A 13,596-nucleotide genomic window follows, 5' to 3' on the forward strand; every position below is an offset into this window, starting at 1 on the left:
TTATTATGTAAACATTTTTTGAATTATTTTTCTCTATATTAAACCAGTAAATCCTTTGATGGCTTCTTAAAGCATAAGCTCATGTTATTTCTAATTAAAAGGCTTTGTAAGGGGGAAGTTACAGTTTTGGAAGACTTCTGAGGTATTTTGACTATGTGAGAATGCAGCTGTCATCACCTAGAGCAGAGGTGAAGTATAATGTGGGTATATATAGCACAGTTGGAGTAGATTGGATGCAGTGAATGAAACATATCATTGGAAAAAACAGCTCTTCTGTAGAAGGACTATCTTGTTTTGGTTTTGTTTGTTTGTTTTAGAATAATGAAACTACTCACCCATGTCATTACACACATCAGGATGGGAGCAACTTCGTATCTTGATATCAGTGTTTTACCCCAACGTTTTAAAATACAGTCTTCTCATTATGTTCATACAGTGTACTGTATTTCAGCTAAACATATGTATCCCATCTGTACCTCTTCAATCTAATGAACATGGGTTTGATGATGACTCTATTCCTGTGCAGCTGAAAAGTCTCAGAAAAGATTTCCCAAGCTGGAGAGTCTTTCCAGAAATCTGATTAATTTCCCAGTTGCCTTGCTTGTACAGTGTAATAGGAGTTACTGTTCCCAATGAAACTTCAGGGATATATATTTTTATTTTCCTCCTGACACTTTTGATAAATAGGTGGGTATGGGAAAGAATACATAATCATAGGTATTCTGAACAGTGTGCTTTCTAAATGTCTCGTATCACAGCTGCTCCTTCTTATAATAGTTATTGTAGAATAGAATACTTGAGTCTGTTAACTGAATGCATGATTAATCTGGAGATGCCCAGTTTTTCTGCATGTTAGAAATCATGAATGAAATGAATGGGGTTCAAAACTTGCATTTAAATGATAAAAGAAAAGGGGCAATTTTTTTGAAACACATAAGAGGTTGCATCTGTTTAATTTGTAAATCAAATATGTCACAGTGACATAATTGGTAAGTGGAGTTTAATTAGATTTAACTAGATTTAGTGGGGGAAGGGGATGGAGTTCTAAACACTAGAGAATAGCCAGGGATTGCTGAGGCATTAGGAAGCAACAGGGAAAAACCTGTGAATTGCCTCAAGGGAATTAGGGTGAGCTCCTCTAAAAAGGGGATGTGGCTGACAGCCCAGCTGAAGTGCTTCTATACCAATGCACACAGCATGGGAAACAAGCAGGAGGAGCTGGTAGCTGCTGCCCAGATGGAAAACTATGACCTGATTGCTATCACAGAGACTTTGTGGGATGAATCACACAATTGGAGTGCTGTGATTGATGGCTATAAACTATTCAGAAGGGACAGGCAAGGAAGGAGAGGTGGGGGAGTTGCCCTCTATGCCAAAACCAGGATTGATTGCACAAAGCTATCTTTGAAGAACAGCAATGTGCAAGTCGAGAGCTTATGGGTGAAAATTAGAGACCAAGCCAACAAAGGAAACTTTGGTGTCTACTACAGGCCACTCGATCAAGAAGAGGAGGTTGATGAAGAGTTCTTTCTTCAACTGCAGGAAGCATTGCACTCGCAGGCCCTGATCCTGATAGGGGACTTCAACCACCCGGACATCTGCTGGAAAAGCGGCACAGCGAACTGCAAGCAGTCCAGGAAACTACTGGAGTGCGTTGAGGACAACTTCCTAGTACAGGTGATGGAGAGCCCGACCAGAGGAGAGGCACTGCTGGACCTGTTGCTCACTAATGTGGAAGAACTTATCGGAGAGGTCAAGATTGGAGGTAGCCTGGGCTGCAGCGATCATGCCCTGGGTGGAATTCTCAATCTTGAGGGGTACAAGACGGGTAAAAAGTAGAGTCAGGACCCTAAACCTCAGAAGGGCAAACTTTCGGCTGTTTAGGGCGCTAGTGCGTGGGATCCCTTGGGAAACTGCCCTCAGAGGCAAAGGAGAGAACGAGAGCTGGGAGATATTTAAAGACATTTTTCTTAGGGCGCAAGAGCTCTCAATCCCGACGTGCAAGAAGCCGGGCAGGGGAGGCAGGAGGCCAGCTTGGCTAAGTCAAGACCTCTTAGCCAAACTAAAACACAAAACCAAAATGCATAGGCAGTGGAGGCAGGGATACACATCCTGGGGAGATTATAGGGATATGGCCCGGGAGTGCAGGGAGGGGATCGGGAAAGCCAAGGCACAGCTGGAGCTGAACTTGGCTAGGGATGTGAAAAATAACAAGAAGGGTTTCTTCAGGTACATAAGACAACAAAGGAAGATGAAAGAAACTGTACCCCCCCGATGAGCGAAACAGGAGACCTGGCTACAACTGACATGGAGAAGGCTGAGGTACTCAACAACTTTTTTGCCTCGGTCTTCACCAGCAAGTGCCCTAGCCACGCCGCCCAACTCACAGAATCTAAAGGCAGGGACTGCGAGAATGAATTCTGATCTTCTCCACTGCAGGAGAAGATCAGGTTTGAGACCATCTAAGGAACCTGAAGGTGCACAAGTCCATGGGACCTGATGAGATGCATCCGAGGGTCCTGAGGGAACTGGCAGATGAAGTTGCTAAGCCACTATCCATCATATTTGAGAAGTCATGGCAGTCAGGTGAAGTTCCCGGTGACTGGAAAAGGGGAAACATAACCCCCATTTTTAAAAAGGGAAAAAAGGAAGACCCGGGGAACTACAGGCCAGTCAGTCTCACCTCTGTGCCTGACAAGATCATGGAGCAGATCCTCCTGGAAACTATGCTAAGGCACATGGAAAACAGAGAGGCGATTGGTGACAGCCAACATGGCTTCACTAAGGGCAAATCGTGCCTGACAAATTTGGTGGCCTTCTACGATGGGGTTACAGCATTGGTGGATAAGGGAAGAGCGACTGACGTCATCTACCTGGACTTGTGCAAAGCATTTGATACTGTCCCGCACAACATCCTTGTCTCTAAATTGGAGAGATGTGGATTTGATGGGTGGACCACTCGGTGGATAAGGAATTGGCTGGATGGTTGCACTCAAAGAGTTGCGGTCAACGGCTCGATGTCCGGGTGGAGACCAGTGACGAGTGGTGTCCCTCAGGGGTCTGTATTGGGACCAGTATTGTTTAACATCTTTGTCGGGGACATGGACAGTGGGATTGAGTGCACCCTCAGCAAGTTTGCGGATGACACCAAGCTGAGTGGTGTGGTTGATACTCTAGAGGGAAGGGATGCCATCCAGAGGGACCTGGACAGGCTAGAGAGGTGGGCCCGTGCCAACCTCATGAAATTCACAAAATAGGAACCACTAATGTCTTAACAAGAGAAATACGGCAAAGCTAAAATATAATTAGGGGTGCAAGTGAAATATAGCCCTATACCTTGGGAGATGAGAACCTTCTAATCTGGAAGAGAATGGTTATGTATCAGCTCTAGTGACTCCTGAATCACTACCCATTTCATGTTCCTTACTATCTCTGGTTTGGTCCATATCCCATTTTTTTGAATCTTACGAGGCATGTAACACACACACACACAAAAAACCCCAACGACAACAACAAAAAAACCTGAAGCCCATTCAGTCATCATGAATTAGAACTTCATTTTACTACAAGATGATGGATGACTCTTCAGAGCTGTTTTTCTGCTTTGTGTTCTTGTTTAAGAAGAAAAATTGAGTGAGATGAGTTTACATGAATCAACTGATCATTCTTTACAAGGTTCCTCTATAAAACATCCTGTCCACTACATAGATATACATATAACATTATACATTCCCTTTTACTTACGGGTACAAGTACACCTGGTTTATTCATTATGAGGCAACTAAAGGACAACAATCTTTTTACATGTAACTCTGAAGTAGAAAGTAAAATTCTGGTAATGCAGTATCTCCATGATCCCTGCCACAAGCTACCAAAATAATCAGTACAGGGTTGCTAATAAGTTGTTTGATTTAAATAAGAGATTCTTACATACTGTTATGTAGTGCTATTACTCAAAATGCTACAGTAACTCTAAAACACACAAAGCTAATAACAAGTATTGAGGGTCAAAGGTGGGTGGCCTTTTCTTTTATTAATATTTATTGCACATGTTTAGCCAGCCTTTTTAAACTTTGTAGTTAATATGGTTCTCCGCTTTCTACTGTCAAGAAAATGTATTTTATAGCATGGTACTGGATACCAGCCAACAAAAACAAAGCCTGAGACAGTGTGGCTCAGCGCTGATGGGGATTGCTAAGTTTCTAGCTTGTCAAACATGCACAGCACACTTAAAACCACCATGGCACATGCTCCAGAGCAAGCAGAAGAAACTGCCATAAAATGCAGCACTATAAATCTTCTGAAACCGTAAAATGTCCCCAGGATATAATTCGTTAAAAACTAAACAAATACAAGCTCTGAACATGCAAGTAATTTTATTAAGCCACTGGCATATAAACCTACTTTATAAGAAATAATAAAAACTACTTATGCAGATTTTCAGATTATTTTAGAAATGGGCAATACTTTAAATAGAGCAAAATACTGAATTCCTGAACTAAATCCTAATAATTTTTCCCAATCACATAATCCCAAAGAAGTAAAAATTCTAAGTAACTCTACAGCAAAGGGATCATTGTAGTCTAGGCCTTAACACTGGGAGTGAGGGGAGGAAGGGGAATCTTTATCATATAAAAATAATTCCTAAAAAGAGCATTTATCCTTTGATGCCTCTAACTTTCCTACTGTTTACACTTAGAATAACTCAGGTAGACATCTTTATCACTGGAAATGATAAACATCAGATTCCAGGTTGCAGCAGGTCCTGCCTCCCAGCTCTCCAGGCAAATAAGTGTGTCAATAGCAGGAAAAGAAGCATTTCCCTGGCCTGGCCTACCTATGCACATAGGTAGATACCCACCCGCTGATACTGGATTTTACACAGTCACAGAACGATTGCAGTTGGAAGAGAGCTCTGGAGATCATCTAATTCAACCCCCCTACTCCAAGCAGGGTCAACTACTACAGGTAGCTCTGGACATTGCCAGTTTGGTTTTGAATATTTCCAAGGATGGAGACTCTACAGCCTCCCTGGGCAACCTGTTCCAATGTTTGACCACCCCCGCCATAAAAAAAACCCCACCAACATTTTCTTATGTTTAAGTGGAATTTCCTGTAATTCATTTTGTGCCTATTGCTTCTTGTCCTGTCACTGGACACCATTGAGCTCTGCTTCATCTGCTTCACCCCCCTGCCCCCCCCAAATATTTATACATAAGATCCCCCATGAGCCTTCTCTTCTCCAGGGTGAATGATCCCAATTCTCTCAGCCTTTCCTTCTGTGTCCAAACCTTTAATCATCTTTGCAGTCCTTCACTGGACTCGCTCTAATATGCTTGTATCTCTCTTGTACTGGGGAGCTCAGAACTAGACCCAGCACTACAGATGTGTCTCAACAGGGCTGAGTAGAGGGGAATAATTGCCTCCCTCGACCTGCTGGAAGCGCTCTTTTGCCTGATGCAAATGCCCATGGGCTTCTTGCTGCCACTTTCTGTTTCTCTGAGATGGAAAGGGGATTTGCCTTCAATCCTAATTCCACATTCCACAATGACTTTTTAAGAATAACTTGAGTGCACCCTCAGCAAGTTTGCGGATGACGCCAAGCTGAGTGGTGTGGTTGATACTCTAGAGGGAAGGGATGCCATCCAGAGGGACCTGGACAGGCTAGAGAGGTGGGCCCGTGCCAACCTCACGAAGTTCAGCAAGGCCAAGTGCAAGGTCCTGCACCTGGGTCGGGGCAATCCCAAACGTGGATACAGGCTGGGCGCTGAGTGGATTGAGGGCAGCCCTGTGGAGAAAGACTTGGGGGTATTGGTAGAGGAAAAACTGAATATGACCCAGCAATGTGCGCTCACAGCCCAGAAAGCCAATCGCATCCTGGGCTGCATCAAAAGAAGCGTGGCCAGCGGGTCGAGGGAGGTGATTCTCCCCCTCTGCTCCACTCTCGTGAGACCCCACCTGGAGTACTGTGTTCAGCTCTGGGGCCCCCAGCACAAGAAAGACATGGACTTGCTCGAGTGGGTCCAGAGGAGGGCCACGAAGATGATCAGGGGGCTAGAGCACCTCCCCTATGAGGACAGGCTGAGAGAGTTGGGGTTGTTTAGCCTGGAGAAGAGAAGGCTCCGGGGAGACTTTATAGTGGCCTTCCAGTTACGAAAAATGTCTTCACTGAAAGGGTTGTCCAGCCTTGGAACAGGCTGCCCAGGGAAGTGGTTGAGTCACCATCCCTGGATGTATTTAAAAGACGTGTAGATGTGGCGCTTAGGGACATGGTGTAGTGGTGGACTTGGCAGTGTTAGGTTAACGGTTGGACTCGATGATCTTAAGGGTCTTTTCCAACCTAAATGTTTCTATATATTTATATATATGTAAATTTAATAAAATTACAGGAAGCATTTTGTAGAGAGTGATTTCCATACTGTCCACCTTTTTTTCCCACCTTTTTGGTATAAGAATGTGGATGGGTCTATTTCTGCACTATGTTTTCTCACCTTTGACACTTTTGTTTTAGTGTAGACTTACAGGAACTGAAGTTAATTGAAACGTTTTCTTTCTTTTTTCTTTTTAGTCACCAAATCAAATCTTTACAGTATAGCAGCACAGGAGATGTCATTCTTGTTGTCTCTGGTAACTCTCAGGCAAAAGTTCTTGACAGAGATGGCTTCCCAGTAATGGAATGCATAAAAGGAGACCAATACATTGTGGATATGACAAACACAAAGGTAATGCCTGAAGGCTGACAATATAGTGTATTTTTGCTCTTAATGAGAAATCTCATAAAGTTCAATAAGGAAGAGTGCAAAGCCCTGTCTCTGGGATGGGATAGTCCCATATATTGATACATGCTGGGAACTAACTGGCTTGCCAAGGACCACAGGTTACAGCGGATGCCAGGCTGAATGTGAGCTAATGGTGTGCTTGCAATACAAATGAGACAAACTGTAAACTGGGCTACATTAAGAAGCACATGACCAGCAGAACAGTGCTGCTTGTTTCATGTCTGAAATACTGTGACTAGTTTTGGGCCCTTCAGTTCAAGATGAACTGAAGAGAAAACAGTTTGGAGAAACTGGAACAGGTCCGGTAGAGGCCTTCCAAGGTACACAAGGGTCTCAGGCATATGTGCTATGAAGAGAGGTTGAGGGATCTGAGCTTTTTTAGTCCAGTGGAGAGTAGAGTGCCTCGCTTGACCTGCTGTTTACAAACAGAGAAGGACTGGTGGGAGATGTGGTGGTTGGAGGCCGTCTTGGGCTTAGCGACCGTGACATGACAGAGTTCTCGATTCGTGGCGAAGTAAGGAGGGGGGTGAGCAAAACCACTACCATGGACTTCCGGAGGGCAGACTTTGACCTGTTCAGGGCACTGGTTGAGAGAGTCCCTTGGGAGACAGTCCTGAAGGGCAAAGGGGTCCAGGAAGGCTGGACATTCTTCAAGAAGGAAGTCTTAAAGGCGCAGGAGCAGGCTGTCCCCATGTGCCGTAAGACGAACCGGCGGGGAAGACGACCGGCCTGGCTGAACAGGGAGCTTTTGCTGGGACTCGGGAAAAAAAGGGGAGTTTACCACTTTTGGAAGAAGGGGCAGGCAACTCAAGAAGAGTACAGGGATCTCGTCAAGTCATGCAGAGAGAAAATTAGAAAGGCAAAAGCCCAGCTAGAACTCAATCTGGCCACTGTTGTAAGAGATAATAAAAAATGTTTTTACAAATACATTAACAACAAAAAGCGAGCCAAGGAGAATCTCTCTCCTTTATTGGATGCGGGGGGGAACATTGCCACCAAGGATGAGGAAAAGGCTGAGGTACTTAATGCCTTCTTTGCCTCAGTCTTTAATAGTCAGACCAGTTATCCCCAGGGTATTCAGCCCCCTGAGCTGGAAGACAGGGACGGAGAGCAGAATAAACCCCCCATAATCCAGGAGGAAGCAGTTAACGACCTGCTACGCCACCTGGACACTCACAAGTCTATGGGGCCGGATGGGATCCACCCGAGAGTACTGAGGGAGCTGGCGGAGGAGCTTGCCAAGCCACTCTCCATCATTTATCAGCAGTCCTGGTTAACAGGGGAGGTCCCAGACGACTGGAGGCTTGCCAATGTGACGCCCATCTACAAGAAGGGCCGGAAGGAGGATCCGGGGAACTACAGGCCTTATTATCTTTTAACGCGTTTGTGTCCGGCCGTGTTACTCGTATTCTTGGTATTTGCATGTGCTTTGCAGACAGTGAATTTATCACCGGTAATCCAAAGAATCTGTGTGCCTGTTGCTCTAATAAACTGCACTCTTCATTGATCTAGCCGTGGTAGTTCTCATTGAACACGACCAGACTCTTTAAGTGTGGCCATGATAGTTCATGCAACACGACTAGACTGGGGGTGTAAGTGCGTTATTTGTGAATCCATAATCGTGAAGTTCAGTATGCTGGACACGACCGGACTTATAACGTTGTAAATTAATGCTGTCGCCTTAGCGAAAGCCCTGAGAGGGCTCTGGTTCTGATAAGTGGCTATACACACAGTGCTTAGACAATAAACCGTTGACCAAGTCTGAGACTAAGACTGGACCTAGCCGCACCTAGACTCCTCTCTGAGAAGGAGTTTAGAAAGCAAGGGGGTCCTGTCTGAACCTCGTGACTCAACGGGAGAGTTTCCCCCCTCCAGCCACTCCTCAGACTCCTATTTGTATGCGACAGTAACTCTTAACACAACAGCCTGGCCATCCAGCCAGTTTTTTATCCATCGAAGAGTACACCCGTCCAAGCCATAAGCTGTCAGCTTATCCATGAGAATGCTGTGGGAAATGGTGTCAGAGGCTTTACTAAAGTCCGGGTAAACACAGTCTTTTTTGTGTAGCTTGGAACAATTTGCATGACACCATAGCAATGCCTATTGTTTCATCCTTTCTTTGCTTTACAGTTCTACCAAGAGAAAAAGAGGAAGTATGATTCCATGCCATTTTCTGGAAAAAAAAAAAAAAAAGGTATAAATGGTGCTTTATAACGATGTGCTTTATGGAGTAGTTCAGTCATAAAAATGCATGCAACTTAAGCCAACTATATCTTTTTTTCAGCTTGTAGACACAAAGGTTTTACTGCCATAATAGAAATATTTATTAAATGTTAGAATAGATATTTTAAAATGTTTGTTGCTCTTTTAAATGTAGAGAGATATTAGTACTTCTTCATTAGCTTGAATAGTTTGTAGATAGTGAAAAACAAATTAAGACATTATAAATTTTTAAGATTGTCTAATTTTGTCCCATGTAAACAAGTGCCTGACTATTTACCAAATATGGAATCAGTGCATCCCTGATGCTTGAATTGCTGTGAATTAAAATGGTCTGGTCAAGTAAGTAAAATCGAGATAAACACTGCTATAAATGGATGTGTAATTGCATTTTCAGAGACACTACATGGCTGACATTACAAGAAAAGTATTTTAAACCCATTTCATTTTGTTTCATGCTAGTGACAGGTCTTTGCAGGAATTAGACACATCATGTGAAAAGTAACAGTTTGGCTTGCTTAATTTGCAACACGACTTAAATGTTAAAGACAGTATTCCATCTGTGGAATTTAATAATAACAGAAAGTATAATGTCTCCAAAGTTTAATCAGTAATTCATCTTAAGACTGGAACTATACACTAAGAAAGTAGGAGTCTGAGTAGGGAAGGTTGTCTGATTATGCCAATGTTCAATGTGCTTGGAAAAATTAATTAATTCAAAGAGATAAAGAAAAGTGTTGTTTTAATGAATTATGTTGTGTAAAGGTTTGTTAGTGAATAGCACACCTTTGAAAAATGTATATTTCATTATTAAATGGCAGCAGTTGTTGGTATTATACAGTATCAGGTGAATTTCTGACTTCTTTTTGGTGGTGGGTCTTACCATTGCTTTTATAACGTTGAAGAATGCTCAAGTGAAAATTTGGCTCTAAATAAATGAAGGTACTGTCTAGTGATTTTTGAGGAAAAATAGCTGCTGTAAGATTTCTTTATTATGGTGATTTCAGAGTATTTTACTTAGAAAAGTAACATTAGAATACTTAGATTTCACAGCAGAGATGTTTAAAACTTAAAGAAAGAAATAGACAGTACCAGAGAGAGATAATTGAGAACTGCTATTAATTTGTGCTTAAAGAAAACAGGTTTTCTGAATTGCAAGTAAAAGCATTATAAAAATTTGATTTATTCCAAGCATTCCAGAAAACAGATTTTTTTTTTTACTGATTATTCTGCATCTTGCATAAAATGTGTTTATGGATGTGATTAAATGTTCCATCTGTCTATCTATCTGTCTAATTTTTTACATTTAATCTAGTATTTGCACCTGACCCTTCTGTGTTGAAGAACTATTGATTTGTAAAGCTGGCTTTTTTTGTTTGGGTCAATAGATTTGCACTTAATGAAACACTTGTAGAAATATGAAACTGTTGAAGAGTATGGGAAAACTTGGTTTATGTTGCATGCAAAGCAAACAAAACAACTATAACAGAACTTGAACTTTGGAGCCAGTGGCCTTATCAGGTCAGACCAAAAGACTAGCAGTCTTTAGTCTAGAGAGGAGAGGTCTAAGTGGGGATAGGATATGATCAAAGTTTGCAAAATTGTGAAGATGGTAGATGAGCTGAACGTGGAACTGTTGTTTGCTAAAACCTCTCATACTAAGAGGTATTTATTGAAAGTGGCAGGAGTTAAGTTTAAAATTAATAAAAGAAAATACTTCTTTTTGGATACTGTCTGAATATATTCTGGAGTATGTTGTCACAGGAGATTGTAGAGGCAGATTTAAAAAGGGATGAGAAAAATTCATGTTTAGAAGGGCTCATAAACAGATAGGAAATGCAGTAGGCATTCTTTTATAACATTCCTTATGTGACAGTTGTGGATAGTGAGGGGGAGTGAAGAGAATAAACCATAATGGCCAGACTTGGTCAGCATTATTATTGCTGTGATCAAAGACTGAATACAGGGCTAGATGAATCCATGGTCAGATTTAGTCGGGTGTTTCTTATGTTTTTACATGTTCTTCAGTGACAGTTATTAATTAAGGCAGAATTTCATGCTATACTACTGTTGGAAATGTAGTGTGTGGATTGTTCTCAAGATATAATGCTTTTGCAGTGGTTTTATAACCAGAGTTGGTGTGGTTTTCATGCAAATAGGTTAACTGTTCGTAAGGTCTTCTCTCTCTCGAAAGATGTTGAGACAAAGCTCTTTATGTGGCTTTGGTACATAGAGATTTCAGGTAAGAATGTTTCATGTAGTTAAAAAAGAAGAAGAAGAAAGTCTCCCAGTCCTGAATCAGTCTTTCTACAGGGCAGGAGACCTGCCTGTACAGTAGATTTCTGTTAGTTTTGTTCTAAAATTTGTACTAGGCATTGATGTAAGATCAAATGACTTGAATTGCAGTGACTGCTCTGGAACTTGTAATAGAGAATGTGGTGCTATCTGTATCGCTAGATGTTGAGATTTAATCCTCACATTGGAAAAGGAACTGCCGCAACTGGCATGTGTGGAGAAGGACACCCAACACTGAACACCAAAATGGGACCCTTCAGAGGGTCAATTCTGAGACTGAAAGGACAGCAGAATGAAAAGTGTTGCCTTTAGTAGGCATGAAGGAAGATTGAACATCTGCCAGTTTTGCTGGCTTGAGTCTCTGTTGAACATCACACAGAATACTAAAGCAAGGCTGCTAAATGCAGTATTACTTCTTAAATTGAGACTTCTCCATTTGCTTGATCAGTATTTCTGTGTGGAGAGCTCCTGTGTACTCCAAACCTGGTTGCCTGAACCAACACTTGTTTTTAAAGATGCTTGCAAGAAAAGGTGTAAGGATTTTCAGTTTCTCGTCTACGAGTTTAGAAGCTTGCTGAAAGTAACAGTTGAAGCACGTGTGTCATGCTCCGTGAGGCATGCTGAATGGCAGTGTCTGAGGCAGAAGGAGAAGAGGACACAGGGGAGCACCTGAGGGGTGTTGAAGTACTGTTAAACCCTAATCTGTATATTCTGTGCTTGTAGATAACATTTGCGCCACCTCTAGGGAAAACAATAATTCATAAACTTATTGTTAGAAATATTTACAACATTGTGGAGTATATTTTATCTGACTTCTGTAGTATTTACATTGTCTGTCTCTTTAGTTGAATGATTGTAACTTGCATACACTTTAAAAATAAAGTAAGGAAAAAAGGTTGCATCTTCTGGTTGGTACGTTGAAAGCAAGAGTTTTCATGATGCCTAAAGAAGTTAAAAAGTAAACTTTGCGAGTAGACTTGTAAAGTCAAAGGAAAATAAAACATTTTAAATAAATTTTTAAAAAATACATTTAAAATATTTTAACTACATATTTCTTTTTCTTTTTATGTGTGCTGGTTTTGGCTGGGATAGAGTTAATTTTCTTCACAGTAGCTGGTATGGGGCTATGTTTTGGATTTGTGCTGGAAACAGAGTTGATAACACAGGGTTGTTTTAGTTCCTGCTGAGCAGTGCTCGCACAGAGCCAAGGCCTTTTCTGCTCCTCACCCCACCCCACCAGCGAGGAGGCTGGGGGGGCACAAGGAGCTGGGAGGGGACACAGCTGAGACAGCTGACCCCAACTGGCCAAAGGGCTATTCCAGACCATATGGCGTCATGCTCAGCATAGAAAGCTGGGGGTAGAAGAAGGAAGGGGGGACGTTTGGAGTTATGGTATTTTGTCTTCCCAAGTAACCATTATGCATGATGGAGCCCTGCTGTCCTGGAGATGGCTGAACACCTGCCTGCCCATGGGAAGGAGTGAATTAATTCCTTGTTTTGCTTTGCTTGCGTGTGCGGCTTTTGCTTTACCTATTAAACTGTCTTTATCTCAACCCACGAGTTTTCTCACTTTTACTTTTCCAATTCTCTCCCCCATCCCATTCACAGAATCACAGAATCACAGAATCGTATAGGTTGGAAAAGACCTTTAAGATCATCGAGTCCAACCGTAAACCTAACACTACCAAGACCACCGCTATACCATGTCCCTAAGCACCTCATCCAAACGGCTTTTAAATACTTCCAGGGATAGCGACTCAACCACTTCCCTGGGCAGCCTGTTCCAAGGCTTGATAACCCTTTCAGTGAAGTAAAATTTCCTAATATCCAGTCTAAACCTCCCCTGGCACAACTTGAGGCCATTTCCTCTTGTCCTATCACTTGTTACCTGGGAGAAGAGACCGACCCCCACCTCTCTACAACCTCCTTTCAGGTAGTTGTAGAGAGCGATAAGGTCTCCCCTCAGCCTCCTTTTCTCCAGGCTAAACAACCCCAGGTCCCTCAGCCGCTCCTCATCAGCCTTGTGCTCCAGACCCTTCACCAGCTTCGTTGCCCTTCTCTGGACACGCTCCAGCCCCTCAATGTCTCTCTTGTAGTGAGGGGCCCAACACTGAACACAGTAGTCGAGGTGCGGCCTCACCAGTGCCGAGTACAGGGGCATGATCACTGCCCTGGTCCTGCTGGCCACACTATTTTTGATACAAGCCAGGATGCCATTGGCTTTCTTGGCCACCTGGGCACACTGCTGGCTCATATTCAGCTGGCTGTCAACCAACACCCCCAGGTCCTTCTCTGCCTGGCA

General features: G+C 42.8%; 1 protein-coding gene across 1 annotated transcript in view; it reads left to right on the top strand.

Moving 5' to 3' along the window:
- Positions 1-13,596, top strand: part of WDR70 (WD repeat domain 70) — a 161,688-nt gene that overhangs the window by 42,436 nt on the left and 105,656 nt on the right. The window contains 4 exon segments of the mRNA XM_072860900.1: positions 1,543-1,677; positions 2,230-2,407; positions 4,127-4,130; positions 6,569-6,722. Of these exon segments, the coding sequence (XP_072717001.1) occupies positions 1,543-1,677; positions 2,230-2,407; positions 4,127-4,130; positions 6,569-6,722 (471 nt within the window).

The sequence above is a fragment of the Ciconia boyciana genome, chromosome 4, assembly GCF_034638445.1.
Source record: "Ciconia boyciana chromosome 4, ASM3463844v1, whole genome shotgun sequence".
Taxonomy (NCBI): Eukaryota; Metazoa; Chordata; class Aves; order Ciconiiformes; family Ciconiidae; genus Ciconia; species Ciconia boyciana.